Consider the following 22,811-nt stretch of genomic DNA (forward strand, 5'->3'; position numbering starts at 1 on the left):
CTAGCGAAAGTTAGCAGGCTACGGTGGGCTGGACACGTCGTAAGGATGTCGGACGGCAGTGCGACGAAAATAGTCCTCTTCAACAACCCCACTGGCACCAGCAAGAGGGGGGCCCAACGTGCACGATGGCTCTACCAGGTCGAAAGCGATTTGCGACTTCTGAGACGACTAGGAAATTGGCGACGAGTGGCCCAAGACCGAGTTGAATGGAGACGAGTGCTTGAAACAGCACGAGCCACCCCGGCTCTATGCTGCCGAAGAGGAAGATGATTGAATGATTAATTTTGAAATGTAACAACATTTTCATCCATAGTATTGTGTCATCCGGACCAAACAATAAAGCAACCTAACCGCTTCTTGTACTACTAAATTTATTGACTTCAATTAAAGCTACTTTCCTATCTCAAACCCCTAGAGAAATGTTGAATACCACGAAGTCCTGCGGAATCGGACTACTCTCTTGCCAAGCTAGACACGTTTCAACAACTAGAATCGAGCTGCTTCTAGAGCATTTTCTATAAGTGGAAAGACATGCAAAAATGTGGTACAAAAAATTGAATCTTATGCTTCTTATTATACTACTAGTCCATCCTAGCTGCTGTCCAATAGTCTCGAGATAAATCTTTACTCACTTAGCTATTCAAAACTAACACTGAGACTATGAGGTGACTATGTGTAAGTGTATAACTTTATGTATAAGCAAACCAGACCATCTATCTATGTCCAGTTTAAACTACTGTTTTACATGCTGACAAATGTAAATATTTTGACTGTTGTTCAAAAAGTGTAATCAATACTATCGGAGGAGATATTGATCTTTGGATTTTCTTAGGATATTCAGCGTTCAGAGTACGATTGGATAGGACCAAGGATTGGGACTTTTGAGACTTCTGTTTGTAATCTTAAACCAGTTTTTTTTCTCTCGCAAATACGAACACAATCACTCGAACTCGGTCACACTTTTGCATACGGTACTTATACGTTTGACAATAATATTACCTACATTATAATAGCAATTTATTTCTCGTTTTAAGTATAGATCGGCCTGTACTATATGTGATAAAGAGGTTGGATTGCTGGTAGTACCGAAAGAGAAAAAAAATCGAATTGATGCCACCAGTGTGCTTATTATAGTGGGGTATGCGTGAGTTCACACACACTGGCGTTTGGAATTCAAGTTTTTTCCTTTCATTTTGGGTGGTCCAGCTAGCTACTATACTATGCTTGTAAGTTTCACGTTAGGTGTACTGTTGTTTTGTTTTTCGGTTTTTTTTAGTAGTTTATTAGTAGTTTTGGAACTTTTTCTTTAAAATACGATCACACGAAAACGCGACGAAAAACGCGACGCGGCCTAGCCTAGTCCCCGTGGACTGATTTATCTCTTGATTTAAGGTACGTATGATTTTGTTTAGTTTTGTTCTTTTCATTGTATAAACCTGTGTAAAGCGATCAATATAAAGTTATCCATTGTTTTGTTTTGTTTTGTATCGTTTGCTATACGTTTGATCCTGAATCATTTAACTAGTGCTTGGTTTGTGTCCTTTGTGTGTGTGTGTTATTGTGACTGCACTGGCGTGAAGCGAAAACAGCGCAGATGAAAGACAAGAGGAACCCAGTTCTTAAGTAGTGATGTTGTGTTTCATCTATGTTTTGGTTTGTTTGCTTGTCTAATCTCAGTTTGTGATTTGATTTGTTAGATGATTTTATAACTTTTTCTGTTGCTGTGATGAAACGATTGATGAGGTTAAAACTGGCTTCTACCATCGAATTATAATAATTTTTTTTTGGCTAGCTGCATTTTGCAACGTCTGACAATCAAAATAAATTAAAGCGCCTGATCCAATTAGAGACTGCACTCATCAACAAATGGAACATCTAATGTTGTGTATTATTTTCTAAAATGATCATTTCATGATATATTTATATGTATTCTGAACCTTAAATCAGTTTTGTTTGTTATTAGCACCTTTCATTGTGGCATACGCGGCGGACCAACAACAGGGCTTTCAATACGTATGTTTGACGAACCCGATAGATGACGCGCGATTTTCTAAGATACAAAAATCAAAATTTGTTAATTGAAACCTATAAAACAAAAAACATATTATATATAAACTCCTAACAACGAACGAACACGACTATATATCACAACGGTTTTCGGCGGAACGATTTCACGAATATACGATTTTCGTAATAGTTTTTTTTCTTCTTCATTGATCCCGAACGCGACACGCGAGTTTTTTTTTTGTTACAGATTGACGGAACGACCGAACGCGACGAATTCACGGATAACGACGACACGATACGCGGCGATAATTTCCAATGTATGAAACTTGAAAGAAAAAGAACAGTTAATTTGTTAATTCTTTTACCACCATCTTCTTCTACTAATTGTTTTGAACAGATATCACTGAATATGCCTTTTTTTTAAATATTGTTAAACTACTACTTGAAATATATCGCAGCTAGAACACAAATGTAAGTAACGGAGATTTTTGTTTCGATTTGAGGAATATGTTTTCTTTCACTTTTTCAGTCTTCATTTTGTTAACCTAATGTTGCTGAACAACGACGTTGTTGTCAGTCAGATTTTTTTTTCTATATTTGCATTTTTATTTTGACGGTAAGTTTCCAGCTTTTTTATTCCTTAAAGTTGCTTTTATCTATAATTTTGTATTTGTCTTTGATAAGTTGCAGGCTTCTTCGGGGTTTTGTATTATTTAAAAAACCATATTGTTATAAGTTTAACTACCTAATGGCACCATTATTTATATGTTTATAGCATCTCTCAGTTTGTTTCGTTTTTTTTTCATTCTCAATCAGATCAATTAGCTGCAGTCAAGGAACTGTTGCACTACTCCTGGTTCAGATAGTATCTGTTCAACTTAAGTTTGGTCTTTTCTCGTTTCACGATTTGAACTAAAAAAATAAACCACATTAAAACTGAAACAGAAAAAATAACAGTTAATAACTAATACGCTCACGGAATCCGACGACCGTAGAACTATAATGATGACGACGACGACGACGACGGCGGCGACCACGATTTTAACGACGACCACGGATTAAACGACGAACACGACTTTTTCTTTAATACGAACGCGACCCGGAATTCCCGATAATATAAAATACTTCCTTACTATTTATTACTATAAATGTGATACCTAGCTGTTCTCTGATCTCTTTTTTTCAGTTTAGTTTAGTATTTAATTTTGTTTCTTTAGTATAGATAGTTTATACACCAAACGTTTTTCTTTTCAACCTAACTAGAACGATTTGAAGGCATGATTAGTAGATTATACTAAAAATATCACGGTTTGTACAGTTTCAAGGGTAACAAGTGGTTCGTTTGAAAGCCGATAAACAAGAAAACAAATAAAAACAATTTTTCATATGATTTGTTATGTTAACGTTAACAAAAAAATCAATTCACTGGAAGAAAGGTACCAAATTGGATTATTTGGGATTGAGATGACTGTTAAATGTCAAAAATCGATGTAAGACACAATTTTGAATTCCAAAATGGCTGACGATGATTCAATATTTTGCACGTAAACATTTAAAAGGAAAAAAATGGTGAAAAATACAGACACTTAAGTACGAATAATAAGCAGTTCGCTCACTGTAAAAAGAATGAAGTGCAGAATACAAAAAAACAGCTGGACGATATGACAACAGATAAAAAATGCTGGTCGCAGTGATAGTGTCCATAAAAAACTTTTGCAATATAAACTTTGAAGCAAGGGTGCCTGTTGAAAGGCGAAAATCGATGCTAAACACCATTCCTAAATCCAATATGGCGGACAGTTGATCAATATGCTGCAAGAAAATTACTATAATATGTACTTTGTTAAGGCGGGGTTGACTGTTAGAAGGCGAAAATCGAACCACACGCACAATATTTTCCGACTATAGATTAGTTTTTTAGTGCGTTCGAACTAGGGTAGTATAACCGGCACTACTGAAACCGATAACATCGGCTAATTTTTGGATACTGAAATACCAGTTGTGGAAAGGCAAAAAACGGTATTTCCGGTATTTTTACTTCCTTTAAAATCTGTCTGCTCCGATGTCGGAGAAGAACTAAGTTTGATAGAAGATTTTAGAACTTATGGGGGTTGAATGCCCCTGGTACAGCATATCGCTTATCCCAGCACCAGAAAAAGTTGCGCGCTATATACCATCTCGAAAGCGGTACACGGGGCTGCCGATGCGACGAACTGTCTACACAGTTCGGTGCATCGTCGTGTCCGACCATAGATGAATTAAATGATTCGGAACGATCATTGTTGAATAATGTATATGGTTCGGTACGACCATAGTTGAATTAAATGATTCGGTACAGTCATTGTCAAATAATGTATATGGGTCATTTACAGTCTAAATTTTTTTTCTCTTCGGAATATTTGTTTACGTTCTTTGTTCAAAAAAAATCGACACGTATTTTTGTATTTCTATGTTTAATCGCTCGCTTCACATTAACACACGCGCTGAGACATAAAAACTCATAACTTCCAGAGTTTTCAATGCTGCCAAATATTTTTAAACTTAATTTGAAAACTAAATCTACATTTTTCTCTCATGAATACAATTTGATGTCAAAAATTTCAACTTCATCGTGTTTCGCAGATTTTTTACATAAGAAACACTCATTGCCCAAAGGTATTCTTTGCCGATCCCGAGATACAGCGTTTTAAAGCAAGCAATCCCCCATTTTTAGTTTAAAACTAAGGGCAAAATAACTTTTTCTTGAAGCAGTGACTCTCTACGCAATGTAAAAATACTTTGGCATACGGGAAAGTATTTATACAGTATATAACAAAGTAAAATTGTTTCATTGTATAAGCTAGACGTAGCGTTTCATTTTATTTTTCAAGAAATTTACCATTGAAGGAAAAGAAGTGAAAAGACTACAGGAAATTGGTGCATTTATTATGTTGAAAGTTTCAACACCAGTAAAGCCGTATGTCTTCGATGGTTTGACATCGTTTTGTAAAACAACAGTGTTGAGGTTTTGTAGAGATGCGATCGATAGAGGGGTTCCGTGAGTTTATCGCACTTGATTAAAGTGTTCTTGATATGTGCGGCAAAATTTAACTTTCGATCTAGCGTTAGACCAAGATACTTCACGTCGTTTGACCATGGTACTGGTTGGCCTGACTGGACTGGTTGATCGGACTGCGAGGTAGATTACGTGGGCTCCTCAGTTTTCGTGAGAAGAAAATTGCTTGCGGTTTGCTAGCGCTGATTTTGGTTATCGATCTCTTTTGGTAGTCCTCGATAACGTTTTTGGAAGCTTTCAATTTGGTTAAAATTGTTGCTGAGTTTGAGTCAGAAGCAACAAAACCGGTGTCGTCCGCGAAAACTGGACGCCATCAAGCATCACAAGGTCGGCGGTGACAATGTTATACAGCGTGGAGATCAAAACAGCTCTTTGTGGGACTCTAACATGTACAGCTTTCTGATCTAATTCGGATGGTTTATTAACTGCAACGTGAAACGAGTAATTCAGTAAGAAAGAACGGATGATTTTCAGGACAATCAAAGGAAAGTTTGCTTGAAGCATCTTGTGCAGAATTGTTTCCTGCCAAAACAGAATTGTATGTAGTATGTTTACTCGATATCTAAGACAACCATATCTGAAGATATCTTATATACGAAGTTGGCTCGAAATTTTCTCATAAGTCTAACCAATTGGCCGAATGTGAATCTCTTGTTACCTTTTAATAACCATTCTACCTAGCGGTTTCGAAAATATATTTTAATTCAGTTTCTTTTTCTTCATTACTCAGTGGAAAAGTTTTCATATGGTGAATCATGTAGTGAAAACGGCCATTTTGTTTTGAAAGTAGTGGTAGGGCGTGATAGGAATCAACCGTTTTGTATTGGTGGTCTCTCATAACAACTACCTATAAGAATCGAAACCTGTACTTTTGATCCCTCTCGAATGTCAAATAATATGTTAGTGGACATTATTCATTAGTTTCAAAAGAGTATCAAAGTCTTCTAATTTAAAAATGCAAAAAAAATGTCGTCCACATACCTTCACCAGTGATCTGGTAAGACATCTATTTCCTTTAATTTATTTTCTATGTTTGCCATAAATAGCTCATATTAGAAAGGTGACAAGGGATTCCCCATTGGGGCCCCCATCGTTTGTTTATAGAAATTGCCTCGAAATGCGAAATAATTTTCTTCCATATAAGGTTGGGACAATTTCAAGTAGCCGTTAACTTCAACTTCAACAACTTGAATTGTTGCGAAAATTGTCGTTTGTTGAAAATTGCCTTCACTTTTTGTAAAGTCACCGGCTTGATGGTTCTTGTAGGAAAATGGAGTAGATAGAGCGCACTTTCTTCCAACCCGCTAATCTTTCGATAGAGCAGTTTGATTTTGCTGGGTTGGACACTGTGTGTTGCCAATTCCTGCTGCAGTTCTCTGATGTCAAATACTAACAATCCTGATGGGATGATTTTTACAGGTTGCTCAGCAGCGGGAATGTAGGTTCTTGAGTATGTCCAAAACACTGCGAAACCCTTTCTCTTCTGAACAAAACAATTACACAATCGATTTGGCAGCCTTTATGCCTTCATAAGAACGAATAAGCAATTCGATCACTTTGTAGCGATACTTTTAAAAGAACAAACCCAGCTAACCAATTAGCATTACCATAAGCAGTAAATCAATCGCTTATTAACATATCTGGCATTTTATACAGCACGTTGCTGTATATTAGCTTTTCAAGTGCGTAGCTGTTGTAAATTGGCATGCAAAATTCTATTTTAAATCTTCTTGTTGGTAATCAGCTGGTAACAAGCATTGTCAGCATTATAAGAGGGTTAGCAGTAAAGTAGCCGTATATTTTGCCAAAGTAGCATTTAAGTAGCAATTAGGGTGACTTAAATGCTTATTGACTTGCGTGTAAATAGCATTGGTTACGCTTATAGGTTACCCGGAAAGTGCAAAATACAGAAACAACACCTGGAAAATATCACAATAGAGCAAAAATACTGGCCGCAGTGATAATTTCATAAAAAAACCTTTACAATATGGAATTCAAAGCGAGGGTGACGGTCGCAATATTTTTCGACTATACATTGTTTTATAGTCAATACAACGCATATTAACTGACTAAATTGTATAGATTTTGGTGATCGGCGAGAGACCCGACCTAGAGAAAAAGTACGGTCAAAGATATTTAACGTCGCTTGCAATATGCAAAATCAATCAACCTACTATCTAAATCAGGACCACAAAGACTAGCGTTAAAATTGATAGTTTAAATAGTTATATAATAATCTTGTTCCCTTGAAACTGACACAAAAATTCTACGATAGCAACCAAATTACGTTCATCAATTTTAGAAATAGATTGATAGAGGGTAACTAATTCAAACGAGAAATGTGAAAATAGCACGATTAGTAAATTACGAAATATTTCATTTTCAAATTTAAACGTTTCTCATGCTCATTTTCCTAGCATTAACATAAGCAAAAAGCTAATAATTTGCACGCATTTCAGCAGCACGTTCATCCAAAAACGCATTCATTTCTCACTTATACACGGTTATACAACATACGAAGTGAAATTATTATTCAAAGTAATAGTTGTGCCCTTGGCATTCTTTTTGTTTTTTTTTTTGTTTCAACAGCCTCGTTAGTGACGATGACTGCTGTCGTTCACTTCGCAAATCAGAATCAGAAGTCTCCAGCAAGGAGCCGTGTTTTGTTCTTTTTTTTTTTTAATGCACACTGGACGCAGGACCGTTTTTTAGAAAGGAATTTGTTAGACTTTTGTCTGGGAAAATTGATTGATTGGTAGGAGTAGGATCATTATTATGCATGCAGAACGACTGCTTCTTTGTGCTAGTCCATAGCCTACACTTAGCATCGGGTAAAAAGTGGTTTGCATTTGTATTGCATTGTCTGTGTTTTTAAATATGCGATTACGATTATTTTTGCGCTTACTATTTACCACTGTGATTAGAGTAGAATTTAAAATTTGAAAGTATTTTATTTGTTTTGTATTTTGCTCGACGGCGTCTCTTCCCCGTCGAGGTAAATAAGATACAAGGAGAGAACGCTCCTTTTTCCGCATGAATAAAAGCCCTACTCAACGGTCACGTTAGCCCTCTGGGACCTTGACCAAAAGACAGTATCAAAATAAGCCCTACTAAATCTTAAAAAACATACTCTTCTCAATAAAACAATATATAAATGTTTCCCTACAGAAAAAAGCGATTTCGAAAATGATGAAAATTTTGCTCTGGTCATCTCCCTTTGTTTAATCACCATTTTAGAAAAAACAAAACCGTACTTTCTCGTCACTGTTGCTTATTTCGAGGGGATTTTTTTCAGACCCTGTCTCACTCAATTCACTTACTGTTTAGCTGTCTGATGCATCATTTTTTTCCGAACGCAAGCGGTTGTGTTTGTCCCCATTGCAAAAGAATAAAACAACTTGCTACATACCGTCGAAAAGTCATACGTTCGGTAGGTACCTCGGAATACGCTTAGATACTGTACATTACCGCTAAGCGCTCACTCAGCTGTGGTGGGAATTGCTCCACGAAACGAGCCCAGTTTTCGTCGCCAACCTGAGTTTTGAAACCGTGTAGGATCTGAAAATAAAAATAAGAAAGAAACAACAGAAACGTTTAAATAGACGTGAACAAATACAGATTTTCAAAACGGAACAAGTACCTTTTGCAACATCTCGTGCAGATCACTTTTTGGATTCATCCACGAAGCTGCAGCATCGCAGAAAAAGATAAAATCGGCCACCACTCCCACGGGGTTTACCGTAATCATCTGACACATTCCACGGAAGGCAGAATCTTTTTCCTCATTGTCGCGAATGTTTCGAAGCGATGAGCACCTGCAACGTACAGAAAAACATGGTAATCTATAACTTTGTCCATCTTAAGCTAACTAGCCTAACCAGCTAACTTAGCCAGCTAACTTTCTACAGTTTTGGCACACAGAACTTTTCACAGTGTAACGTGTAACGACAATAACGGCAATACACGGTTCGTTTACACCCCGGGGGACAATTGAAATACAGAAATCCGTTCAACTGAACAAACAAGGTTACACATATGAAAAGAACACTAGGCACGTTCTAAAAGAATAGAAGTATAATTTAGTTACACACCACTGGCGCACAAACTGTTGTAACGAGGGAGCCACTTCAAGGGGGCACACAAGACCGAGTCGACCGATTGTTATTGCTATACAGAAAAAAATAAACAGAATAAAGAAAAGAAAAATACAAACAATTATACAAAACGTAGCTACAGTAAAATTGTTGACTTCGATTTTTTTAACATTATCAGTTCTCAGTTAGGTACCTACACTTATGCTATACAAACCATCATATCGATGGGATGATACAAAATTTTAACTAACCAAAAGAACACTACACCATTATCACACTTATTTTAAGTCAATTGTCTTTTACACTCATTACAAGTTAATCGTCAATATACAAATTAATGCCAGATTTTCTGATGATTCGGGGATGAGATTTATCATTAGGTTAACCTTTCAAGAATATTGAATTTTAAATGTCTAAACACTTCAACAGCTCTCTAAGGGTTTATACACAGCAAGAACACCTGAAAAATCGATTTTCCAAGAATCTATAGAACATTAAACATTAAAATTAGCAGACATGTTACGACGATTTCAGTCATATTTCTACTTTATTTGTAAAAATAAATATTTAAATAGCTGCTATAGTTAATCTCTTGGAACTTCAATCTTACAATATCCATAAAATAAAAAATGTTGATCGGTGAGGAAACCCCTTGAACTAATTACTGGAAAATGTGCTAAGTAAGTTTGCGTTAAAACTTGATGAGGATCGGTTCAGCGGTTTTTGACCATCACGAAATAACTAGTGGAAATCTGATGCCTCGATAATCTACGAGAGGCCAGTTTACCGACAACTATAATTAGGTACCAATAACCTATGTGGTCAGTTTAAAATCACGGACGAGCAGTCACTACTTTAGTTGCTCGTCAGTGAAACGTATTAGATTAAATTTCTGTCTCGTTGGTTTGACCAATGATGACTCGTAAACGCACAACCTCGCAGCGTCTTTCTGCATAGCCCACTCACGAGGCAAACAACTCGTGAGCAGGCAGCTACGCGTACTTTTTTCTTTTTTTCTTCATCTTACGCTCTCGATTCTACACACGGATGAGAATGCGAGCACTTGCGGGCGATCGGTATCAGTTGCTCGGGCTACAATGAACGAGAGTGACAACCGCAGTTGTTAGCTAAATACATACACGCAAAACTCGTCCCAGTGCATGAATAAATAAAAGCGATTCGTTAGAACGAGTACGGGTATGTGAGAGAATTAGACCACACAAGCTTCGCAACACTGGGTTTGACTACCACAGACGGGGAAAGAGGCGCAATTTTTGCACTTTCATTCCCCGCAAAAATATCCGCAAAGCCACCTGGGCATCACCTGACCATCAAAGTCTAAACCAAATCGACCATATAACGATGTCCTGTTTTTCTCGCATATCACCAACGTACGCTCTCTACGGTACAGGTATACGTCAGTACGTATAATACGGATAATACATATATTTTGCCTTGATAGTACGTACCCTCAATAATATGTACATTTTGCTTCGATAGTACGTACATTTTCCAGCAACACTTTACTTGTTTTATTCCAAGCTTCACGGTGGGCAAAATCATTGATTTAAAAAAAATTAAAAATGAACTACTTTACTGAGTATGCAAAGTCTCTTTGTAGTGATAGTAGTATGTATCCATGCTTGTAATCATTCGATTTTTCATGTATACATGCAATATGCAACATATATACATGCTACATGCACAGACTAACAGACGTAACACTGAAGCCTCATTCCATCGTCAATAAAAACGATCATTTCAAATTTTCGCTTAAGCCACGACTCAAACAACAGTCGCTGCACGAGAACGCCGCCCGCCTGCGCTGGCACTGATGTCAAATATTATACAAGTAAATTTATAGCATTGCTCGAATGGCTTGATTCTACTAAGATTCGAACCCACGACCACTCGCTTGTCAAAGCAGACTAAACATGGGTTAATTCTCAGGCCCTTTCATTTACCCTTCCTTCATGCTGAATTGTATATTTACCCTTTGAAGCCTCTTGACAGTGCAAATGTACCTCCTATAGTTAAGTGTACTGGTCAGAGGTATGAATGAGTCCTCGCCAGGGACGGTTATAATATGAGATAGTACTGGCAGCGAGGAATAAGTATGGGAAAAGTAGATCAAGCTTTGAAGGAAGGGTAAACCCCAATACACACAAGCACGCATAAAATTTAATAAGCATATCGCTCATTCAATAGCGATTATAGCAAAAAGAAATGCTGTGCAGGTTATACAGCAAACACCCGGGCGATATCACAATAGATCAACTATACTGGTCGCAGTGATGAGTCCACACATGAAAAAAAATAGCATTGCTAAATTTATAGCAACCTACTCTGCGTAGGACGAAGACTGCACTAGGCGATGCTAGTGTTTTTTCCAAGTTTTAGGGGTGTCAATGAAACGATGTTTTGTTAGAAAATTTGTTCGACGTGTTACGTATGTTAGTCTGTGTTACATGCGTTGTGAATGCTTTTTGGGTGAAAAATAGTACTTTTTTGAGCTTAAATATTTCCCAAAGTGGCAAATGGTGGCAGATCAAACAACTCCTACTTAAAAGTACAACAAAAAACCTGCAAAAGTAAGTTTCAATTGGCTGTATCTGTTTGTATCCTTTCACTACACTTTTAATGATACAGCAAGCATGAGTATTCATACAGAGTCATAATATTACCGTACAATACAGCTGTAGAACATTTTTCCAACACAGATATCAAATTCGCCTACGTTTAATCGTCTCGCAGTAATGAATTTACGATCTGTTGGGACAATAAACTTGCGTCATTTTTTCTGGCACACTTCTCTAACACAGACATCAAATTTAACTAGGTTTAATCGCGTTCGTAAAAAATCTGTTAGCACGAGGGGGTTTTGTCAGTCTTTCTGGCGTACTTCCCAAGCAAGGACATCAAAATGGTCTAGGTTTAATCACGGTGTTAAGAAATCTTGTTGACATGAGGAAACTTAGTCACTTGTTTTGGCTTACTTCCCAAGCACAGATATCAAATTGGTATAGGTTTAGATAATCGTAAAGAATCTTCCAACCAATCACGGAGCGAGAATTCTGGTAAAACATAGGTTCATTATTTTTCATTTTTCAATAGCTCAACATCAAGAATCCATACTTTTCTTCATTTGGGTCAATTCTTAGAAGATTTTCCAATCGATTGGTGTAAGAATACAATATTGAAAATCGATCGGGAAACCACTAAGTTATTAACGTTCAAAACCTGACCATTTTTCGAGAAAGATTTTTTGGAATTACCCCCTATACCAGCTACCTTCCTGAAAGACGTAGTCCTACGTCAAAAACCTGGTAAACCAACCGTTCTCACATCGGGAGAAGAAGCGCGTATTGTAGAGTGGGTCATACAGACTACTAGAGCCGGCTTTTCTGTTGATATGAAACGTTTGAGGACTACTGGTGGTTATTTCATTAAGCAGACTGGCAGGCAAAATCCATTCACGAACGGGATTCCTGGTCGAAAGTGGGCGAATCTGTTCATTAACCGGCAGAAGGAACTTTCATCACGAGTACCAAGCAGGCTCTCCAAGCAACGGACTAAAGTTTCCGAGATACAGATTTGCAGATGGTTCCAAGAAGTTGAGACCTACTGTGTTACCTGACTCACTGCGCATAGCGTTGTATTCGCGGTATCGTGTTGGTTCGAAAGGTTTCGAAAAATATCGCCCTTGTGTCGTGACGCATGGTGACGTTTTATTTCAATAACACGCATATTCGCAGTGAGTCAGGTAAAACAGTAGCTCAGGGCAGCAAATATGTATGATATTCTGAATAACCACTCTGCCGTGTTTAATATGGATGAAACATCTATCCGCTTGGTACCGACAAGAGAGAGGGTACTGGCAAATATAATGGACAAATACGTTCATGTAGCAAATGCAAACTCTGATCTAGAATGATATACAGTTTTGTTTGCTGCAAACGCAGCTGGTACTCTAGTACCGCCTCTTGTCCTTTTCCCATATAAACAACGATTTCCAGGAGAAATAGTGCGAAAGATGCAGTCGGGAAAAATGAAGCGGGTGGATGACAAGGGAGACTTTCTTTTATTAGCAAAAAAAAATATTTTCCATCCGTGGCTAATTAAAAATGCCATTCCTTTGCCGGTCATACCAAACTACTGAATTTTGTCGCGAGAATGCGATCGTGCTGATATGTCTGTTCCCGAACTCAACTCATCTGCTACAACCACTCGACGTGACGTTTTTTAGGGGACTTAAAGTGCACTGGAACAAAAGGCTGGTTGAGTGGAGAACACAGCAAGCAGGGGAAGCTATTTCAAGACCGGATGTGGCACCTTTATTGAACGATGCCCTCAACGATATGGACAATTTATCAGTTTGTCTAAAAAATGGATTCTGAAAATATAGCCTGGTCTCATTTGATGCTAATGCCGCAAACTATTCGCTTTTGCTTTTGCTAAATGACGATGCACAGCAGCCTGATTCGGTGGATTCTTCGCCATCGTTCAGTTTTGAAACAATCCAAGCAAAAAGCAAAAAAAGAAGCATTTCAGTTTATTTTTGCTCGCGATTGGAAGTCTTTCTAAAAAGCATGAAAATATTTTCAAGAGTTGAATCTTGCTCATTGCAACTGGTACTAGCGCAACACATGGTTTCAGGTAAAATAAGACTATTTCCAGTCTAAAATTCCTAATGATAATTAGTCTAACGAAGAATGTTTAAAAAGTTTTGGCGAATAGTCCTACAATTATAAGGTTAAAGTCCCAACCCAACTGACACTTGGCTAAAAATTCGTTGTAGCCCGACGATGGCCCCCGATGGCTGCATAATTTGTCCTTCGAAACGGTATTTGGAGGAACATTCTGCTACGAAAAGGTCGTGGTTGAGCTCGTAATTTGACGTCTACTAATATGGTTGAGAAGCCATGGACAATCGGTCCTCGCCATTGTTGTGTATTAAATTTACCCAAAAAAGGGTATAATTTAAAGAAAGTGTAATTGATCGAAATCGATCAATTATATCGATTAATTATGGCAGTCTTTCTGGCATCACTGTCATCCGATAAAAAGTAGAATACACGAGCCGGTCTCGGCAGTCGAAGTTGATCTTCCAACGTGAACTAGTGCTCTGTGCTCAGTGATCCGAACTCCTTTACTACGACTATCTACGATCTTAGAGGATCTGCATTTCACCATCTGATTGGATTTACATCTTTTCTACCTCTTTGGATTCCCGGCTTTACCCGGACACACTCGAAAGACTTTAAAGCCATCAGGATATCAGCTACAAGGATTACTCGGCACAGATTCCTCCTAGTTGCAAGAGTGTCCAGTTCAAAAAGCATTAGGCGCGCTTCATATCTTGGTAGCTGGAGCGGGATGTTCCAAGGCAGGCGACGGATGGTGAATCGAATGAATTTGCGTTGTATTTTTTCTAACCGATCGACGCCGTTCAGATAATGGGGATTCCAGACCGCCGAGCAATACTCCAGCGTCGAACAGACAAGCGCGCAGTACAAGTTCTTCAAGCAATGTATATCGGTGAAGCTTTTCGCGTGTCTCATGATTAGGCCAAGACTGCGGGATGCTTTAGCAACGCTGTTGCTGATGTGCTGTTTGTAGGTCAGCTGTGAGCAGGGATGCCAGGTGATTTTTTGAAAAGTCTTCACGAATCAAGGAAAAATGTCTTCACATGTCTTCACATGTCTTCAAGTGAAGACATTTCACTTTTTTGTATCAAAAATGTCTTCAAAATGAAGACATGTCTTCACTTCTGGTATCTCTGACTGTGAGGCAAGGAGCACTCCCAGGTCCTTGATGCAGGACTCTCTTTTAATCAGTTCTCCTAGATGATAGTTGAAAGGGATTGACCGTTTTCTCCTGGAGAACGTCACCACTGAACACTTGCTAATGTTGAGCACTATTTTATTTTCGTTGCACCATCTAGAAAAGCTCTCCAGTTGCTGTTGCAAAAATTTGACGTCTTCAACTTTTTTGACCTCAAAATAGATCTTAAGATTATCAGCAAAGGAAAGCCTGGGTCCTCGTAGCGAAAAGTTTACATCGTTAAAATATAGCACGAAGATGAGCGGGCCAAGATGACTACCTTGCGGAATACCGGACGTAGCAACAAACTCGCTGGATAGTGATTTTAACAGCCAGATGCCGATCAGCCAAGTAGGACTTCAGCCAGAGCAGTAGGGTGCCGCCAAGTCCCATCCTATCGGGTTTGGCAATCGCAATTTCTTGATTCAACTTATCAAAAGCAGCAGGGAGGTCGGTGTAAATGGCGTCCGTTTGGAAATGCCTCGACGTGGTATATGTAGCATAAGTAGTAAATGAGAGGAGATTCGTCGTCGTTGATCGACGTGACGTGAATCCATGTTGATAATCGTCGATGAATTGCTTACAATAGTAGAACACTGGTTCCAAAATTACTTTTTAGAATAGCTTGGATGCCGCACACAAAGCGGCGATACCTCGATAATTATCGATGTCCTTTATATCGCCTTTCCTTTTGAACCGGAAACATAAACGCGGGTTTTCAGAGCGTCGGAAAAATGCCGGTAGATAGAGACAAATTGTAAAGATGACGAAAAGGTAAAAGGGAACCTGCGGTGTATTGCTTGAGAATAGCGGGTATTCCGTCAGGTCCAACAGAGGTGGACGGCTTCATTTCAGAGATGGCTTTTTGAACCATAGCATCGCTCACATTAATAGCATTCAACGAAAGCCCAAAAAGCGGAACATTATTTGCAGCCAAGGAGATTTGGTCAGCTGACAGTGTGTCACACGAAAATACGCTGGAGAACTTCTCGGAGAAAAGCTTACAATTTTCATCTGCATTCGTTCCCGTTTTGTCTCTGTACTTCATTACTAAGGGTAGACCGTATTCTTTCCTTTGCTCGTTGAAGTATCTCCAAAACGAATGCGGCGCTGGCTGTCTTCAGTATATTGCGCAAGTAATTCGCATAACAGCGTTGACTCGTACGCTTGTATGCATTGTTTATCTGTCTGTAAGGATCACGCAGCAATATACCACCATATTTTGAGAGCCTTCTTAGTGCTGCTTTTTTTCCATGTCTTCAAGCGTCACAACTCTGCAGTCTACCAAGGTGCATGTTTGACAAATGGAGGTGTGCGTTTAGGTACATGTCGATCAATAGCATAATTGAGGATATTCGAGAAAGTCTGAACAGCAACAGTGACATCGTTATTGTCTAAAATCTCGATCCAATTGATATTTAGTAGTATATCCAGAATACCACAGAAGTCAGTTCGTCTAAAATCGTAGCTAACGGCATCCGCTATGCTACAGAAATTCTCCGAAATATCCCCTTCAAGCGTCAGGTGTAAGGCGGGATGATGATAGACAGTCTTCACGAGAGGATGTGAGGCTGCCGTAAGCCGAGGTGCGTAATCTGGATTGCTGACGAAACACAGATCGAGCATTCGACCATTCTCATTAGTCACAGAGTTGATTTGTCGCAGAAGGTTGAGGTTGTAACTGTCCAGCAGTGTGTGCATACCACCATGGAAGGTAAAGAGGACTACCACTTCAAGGTAGGAAAATTGAAGTCGCCGAGAACCACCAGTTCGTCGACAGGCAATGCTTGCATACAGATAACACGCAGCGAATCGGTATGAGCTTTAATAAGCGCGAGATCACGCGTTCGGTCAGGTGGCAAATAGAGCACATACAGGTAAAGCGAATAGCCCTCTAGCTTGAGTTGCACCCAGATTTACTCGATGCTGGTCCAAGCACTATTTTCCACCATTTGTGCCTTGATTCGTCGGTGAACGTCGTTCTTTACTCTTCTTTTGTGCCGAGTCAATCTCAACAATTTGTTGCATTACTATGTACAAAACCATTCCCTTTGAAATAACACTTAAAATCAACATTTTAACCTCAAACTAACAACTAACAATTATTCACAAAAATCAAAGAACATTTGTCGATCAAAACTGAGAACGTCGGAATATTGCAAGTGATGACTTACCTGTATTTTCCAGCAGCGTTTTCGGCGTGTTGGGGTTATTGATTATTTCAATCAGCTGTGCCAGGACAAGCGGAATGTATGGCTTAGTGTCTTCACCTGTGAAGAAAAATGAGGTGTAAAGTCCGCTCCAGTCCGATTCGATTCGATTAAAACATACGCAGCTTAATACTAATTTCTCCGATCGCCCAGGTAGCGTTGTTGCAAACCGAAATTTGTTCAGGGTTTAGATTTTGGCCCAAGATGGGTAGAAAATCTCCAATATAAGGATGAACATGCACAAAGCATGCTTTCGTCAAATCTCCCAGCAGTGCAAACGAGGACTGTCGAACCTGTTGAATGAAGAAACTTAAATATCCCTTCATACAAACTACCCTAGCTTCACCAAACCTCCGGCATCGAATCCTGCATACATTGGTACAGTAATTCCATTATGTTGCTGCTAACCACCAGTGACTCTATCTGCCCGTCCAAGCCTTCCGCTAACCCAGAGAGTAAATCTAAAGCGACAATCATGAAATCCTTGTCGGGCAGCTCGTACTGACCGGGACTAGCCGTACTGGCAAGATCTTGGTTTAGCGTTTGCTGAATCAATGAAATGCAACGCCGGTAAACCGGTTCACAGTACGGTAGAAATCCGGATTGCAGAGCAGTTGCCACACTGGACAGACATTCCAGCAGCGGAAACAGGTCCTTGTCTTCGTCTTTCAACATGTTCCACTTCTGAATCAACGGCGGCATCAGCATATTTATGTACTCCGGTTTGTTCAAGTGATGTCCAACTGAATCGGCTAATGTTCCAATGGCATCGTACAGTATCAACAGGTTCTTATGCTGATACTTACCGAAAGCAAATACCAAAGTTTTCAGGATGAAGCCTAAATACGGAACCAGCTCGGTGCATGCCTCCTCTTCTAGCGTGGCAAAAGCGGAACAGGCTGCTTCCTGAACTCGCTTGTTAGCATCCAGGATGCGCTTAAGCAGCTCTTCCATCAGCGGTTTCAAATATTGATCGTGCGGCTGGCTGACAACCCAGTGAGCATAACGAGACAACGTCCAGCAGGTAATTGCCCGGACTAAAGCCTTCTTATCGGACAAGCAGGAAATCAAAAACGGAATCAACTCGGGCAGATGAGGGATCATTCCATTCATACAACCCTCGGCTATGGCTCCCAAGGCCAAAATACCACTTTCCTTGATTTGCCAATCCTGGTGGAACAATGTCTCCTTCAAGATGGGAAGAAGAATCGGCAGGAAGTCGTCCTTGAAGACGTTTGCCAGTACATCGAGTGCAGCAGCGCTACATTTGCGTAAATTCCAATCGGACAGATTACTGTCATCGTCCATGTCGTCGTAAACGTCGTCCATATCCTCCTCATCGTCATTTCCCTCCATCGCACGCGCTCCCATGTCCTGTGCACAGCCACCCATCATGGCGCCAGCTTTTTGTGTGTGGGTGCGAGACTTGTGAAATCGTGGTTTAATGTCCTCTTCACGATCGGGAATCATCTCGTCCTCTTCAACATCGCCCTGCAGGATTATAACAAATAATTATAATATTTGACAACTATTTATAGGAAGAGATTAATAACCCACCTTCAAGATAATGATGTCAATATCAGAGTACCGCATGCCGCGAACCAGCACTGGTGCTAATCGGGGTAAATGTGGCGTTAGGACCTCCTTGCAAATGGTCTGCTCGGCAAGTGACAGCCAAAATTCGCACGCTTCCAGGGCCGTCTCGTCAGGATCCTGTGTTCTAATCAGCATGTATTCGATAATATTGTTCATATGCGGCATCAGTCGATCCATTCGGACTTCCAGCAGCATCACCAGACCACGGCAGACATTTTTACGCACTTCCCGGTCTTCGTCCGACGATAGATGGAATAAATTTTCTATGAACGTATCGATGTGCAGCATCAATGCCTGCGTTCGGTTGATGATAAACTGATTGATGCAGGCAATGGCGTGCGATCTGATTTTCGGGCTCGAGTGCCGGAAGAATTGCAAAAACTTCGGAATCATTATGTTCAGTGGACGATTAAGGGCAGCACTGTCCAGCGTATCTGCCGAATCCTCGCAAATCTTCTGCAGTGCCCCGAAGGCACCCTCGCACACACTGTATTCCTGCGAGTCCAACATGTCACACAGCGTCGGTAAAAGTTCGGGCCAAGTCTGCAGGCTGCCCTTGTTCGCGATGGTTGTGATTAGAATACCGACCGTAGCCCGAATCAGCGGCGAGGGATCACCGAGAGCCATCAGACATTCCTGCTTGATGTACTCGATAATTGCCGGCTGCAGTTGTGTTCCGTGAATGCGAATGTTGTTCTTTAGGATCAGTCCGGACAGCGAGCGGGTTGGTTCATCTTGGCTTTTCAGCTTCGTTAGGACATATATTAGGTAGTTGTTGAAATCTGGATATTGGTTTAGCTCTTCCAGTTTCTGAAAAACGGAATTATTCACTGTTAATTTGAGTTCTCACTGGAAAATAGTATTTTCCTTCGATTTAATTCATAAAAAGCTTAACAAACAAATAAATTAATTCAAGTTAAACAAAACACTTCCAGTTTGTTTAAATCACATTGTCAGTTTTGCAAATGAGGGACATGTCAGTGCAATGACCGTCTGCCTGTACATTCTAAATGAGCCCAAACATTTTAACTCCGGTAGCTAATAGTAGTGGATGCTAATACATTAATTAATTTAAATAACATTACACTTACCATTTGCACTGCCCGCTGAATTGCATTGTCCGTCGATTGCGATTGTTTGAGCAGTGTAATTATTTGATTCAGCCCGTCCTGCTGCGGTTCCCACGTCATTTTCGTTGGCTTTCTCTCTGCCTAGCAATTTCCCCAGGTAGGTACCGTTAGATGAGGTATTGTCCAAGGCTAATCTCTGTGTTGTGATGTGCTGGCTGCAGTTGAGACACCTTTTGCTTTGCGCGTAGCTGTTTTGTCCTTTCTAATAGTGGACGCACCCTTGCAGGATGTTGGCAAATTTATCTTTTTTGCAAAACTTGTTTTTACCCTCTTTACCGTGCTAAATATGGAGGGGAACTGTGCCTTCTTTGTCTTTTCTTCTTCGACCAGTTTTTAGGCGAAATGCACGTCGTTACGTCCAATATTTGCAAGCCTGTAATTAATGAAAAAAAAACACTTGTATTATTAGTTCGTTTAGCCCGAACTAGAATTTTTTCCAACAGATTTTTCAATATTGTGAAAGGCATTTGCAGAAAAAATAAAAATGTCTCCTTCACAAAAGTCGAAACGAAAACGCCTGCTGCAGGTCGATCCAGAACAAATTGGTTTCTCACCTCTGCTGGCGATCCAATCCCGTGACAATGGTTATAGTACGTTGCCGGCAATAGGAGTGAACAATTTGCACCACAATTGCCAGCGTTTATCGTTTAAAAATTTGTATAAAATTAAGAAAAGAATTTGCAAATCCAACGCTGCGTGTCGACTCGGGATGACTTTTCTGCTTGAAGGAAAGGAAGAGCGAGTTTTCGAGGCCAAAATGGGCAGTGTTGCCGGTCGCATTCTTACTTGTTTCACTCTTGTAGCCCGCCTACATTAAGACTGTGAACCATTTAGCGAAATTTTCAACATTTTAGTTAAAATTTGACAGTTCGATGGTTATTATTCTCCTCGAGAGGTTAAAATCAGTTCAGAATGCGAACCATTTCATATTTGACAGTATAATCAATATATATATACACTCAAAATATTCTGCACATAACTAATAGTAAATTTCCATATGAAATCCCATATGATTATCATGAGCCGCATATAAACACAATCCTCCCAGAAATACACATAAAAATTATATGCGTATGAATAGTATGTGCAATTATACACATAATAATTATACGCATATGAACAGTATGTGCACATTTTTCGCTTGCACATAAATGATAACTGTTTGGCACATGAAGATCATTTACTGGGCACATTGCAAAAATCTATATGTGGGACACATAGAAACTATACGAAAAGTTTTCTCAGTGTAGAATGCCAGTGTCGCTGCAGTGCGCGTGGTAAACATCACACATGTTTAGATAATGTATTTACATTATATTTGCAAATGTGTGCGTGCCTGAGATTCATCAAAAGGAGAATCTCATTGTCAAACTTTGACAACCAGTTTAAAATTTCAAATATGGCTGCCAATTAATGTGATTAAAAACTTCGCTTGCTTCAAATTTCTGAAAAAATCGGTGCAAAAGGGGGCAGTTGTGGGATTCTATTCATCCGGGCGAAAAGAAAAAGAACGGAGAGCGCACTGACGACAGCACCAACCAGCGCACAGATATAGAACAGATAAATAACAATGAGCAACTTTGACAATGAAGTTCCCGATTCACAGACTTGATATAGATTGTTAGCATCATGTTTACCACAATGAGGTATTCTATATACATTGATTCTACTATTACAACGGACCAACCGGAGAGCCTCGCTATGCGATCGACGAAGCCGTTCGTGTATGGTCATGAGCAGGGCTCGACAACGTCACCAATTGCATAGCGTCACTCAACAATGTAGTAGTGAAGCTTCGGTTTCAACAGAAGCAGCACCGCTTCAGTTTCAAGCTGGCTTCAGTCAGCGTCAGCGAAACGGGTTTGACTTCGTCATGACTATCGGTTTCAACTTTTCATTTGTACTTTTCTATCAAGTATTCAGAAAATGGCCAGCAATTATGAATGCAAATGAACTGAATTTGAGTAACATTTCCTACAATGCAACGCATATTAAACTTAACCTTGTCAATGTCGACAAATCGTGCCTGACTTTCTACCGTCGTCAATTGAAACAGCTACCAACCTCAACTGAAGCTTGCTTGAAACGTTCTGTTCAACCAGTGAAGCATGTCACTTCATGTGTGAAGTGAAGGTAAGAGAAAGTCAGTTTCCTTTATTTGTTTCGACGATGCCGGGCCCTGGTCATGAGACACGATGAAATACCAGTCCAGGCCAGGTGGCCAACTGCAAATGACATGGTATAATTCTGGTCGTTTTGTTGTCGCGAGCAGCATATTTCCTGCCAATTCCAGAACTTCAGCAGCCAGATATTCCATCACGGCAGCGAGACGAGTGCTCCAGCTCCAACACGCTCAGCATACTTTCCTTTCCTCAGCATCAGCAGCCGATGAACACGAGCTGCTTGTCGATACCCAAGGAACAAAACGGCAGCACCTAAACAAGCAGGTGTGGAATAAGAGTTGTGTGGTAGCATTCGGTGCTGAACAAGCGAATTTGCTGAATTGTCTGTTGTTTAAACGTCATACCCTACATTTTTTCTAGCTTCTAATCAACATCTATACGTTGTTATATAAGTGCGGAATAAGAGTCGAATAAACATTATGCAAACGTATCGGCAGTACGGCTAAGAGCAGGTGTGGAATAATGGTCACTTAAAAGCTACCATGAAAATGCATGTCGAATAGACGTTGTGCAAACGTGTCAGTCAAGAACAATTGTGGAGTAAAAGTGGAATAAGAGTGGAATGAGCATTGCGCAAACGTATCAACAGCATTACGAAGATCAAGTGTGGAATAATAGTGGAATAAGTGTGGAATGAGCGTTGCGCAAACGTATCAGCAGCATTGCTGAGAGCAAGTGCAGAATAAAAGTGGAATAACAGTGGAATAAATGTT

At 39.7% G+C, this 22,811-nt stretch overlaps 1 protein-coding gene across 1 annotated transcript; it reads right to left on the minus strand.

The window, feature by feature from the left end:
• Window positions 1–365: 365 nt before the first annotated feature.
• LOC128738500 (transportin-1) lies at window positions 366–20,615 on the minus strand. Its single transcript, XM_053833689.1, has 9 exons — window positions 20,470–20,615; window positions 19,877–20,288; window positions 18,747–19,595; window positions 17,541–18,680; window positions 17,311–17,482; window positions 17,154–17,249; window positions 9,154–9,229; window positions 8,703–8,877; window positions 366–8,620 (listed from the first exon to the last, which is right to left on the minus strand). The coding sequence occupies exons 2-9, from the start codon at window positions 19,973–19,975 to the stop codon at window positions 8,513–8,515; spliced, it is 2,715 nt and encodes a 904-aa protein (XP_053689664.1). The 5' UTR covers window positions 19,976–20,288; window positions 20,470–20,615; the 3' UTR covers window positions 366–8,512.
• Between the last annotated feature and the right edge of the window lie 2,196 nt (window positions 20,616–22,811).

This window comes from Sabethes cyaneus, chromosome 2 (assembly GCF_943734655.1).
Source record: "Sabethes cyaneus chromosome 2, idSabCyanKW18_F2, whole genome shotgun sequence".
In the NCBI taxonomy this organism is placed as follows: domain Eukaryota; kingdom Metazoa; phylum Arthropoda; class Insecta; order Diptera; family Culicidae; genus Sabethes; species Sabethes cyaneus.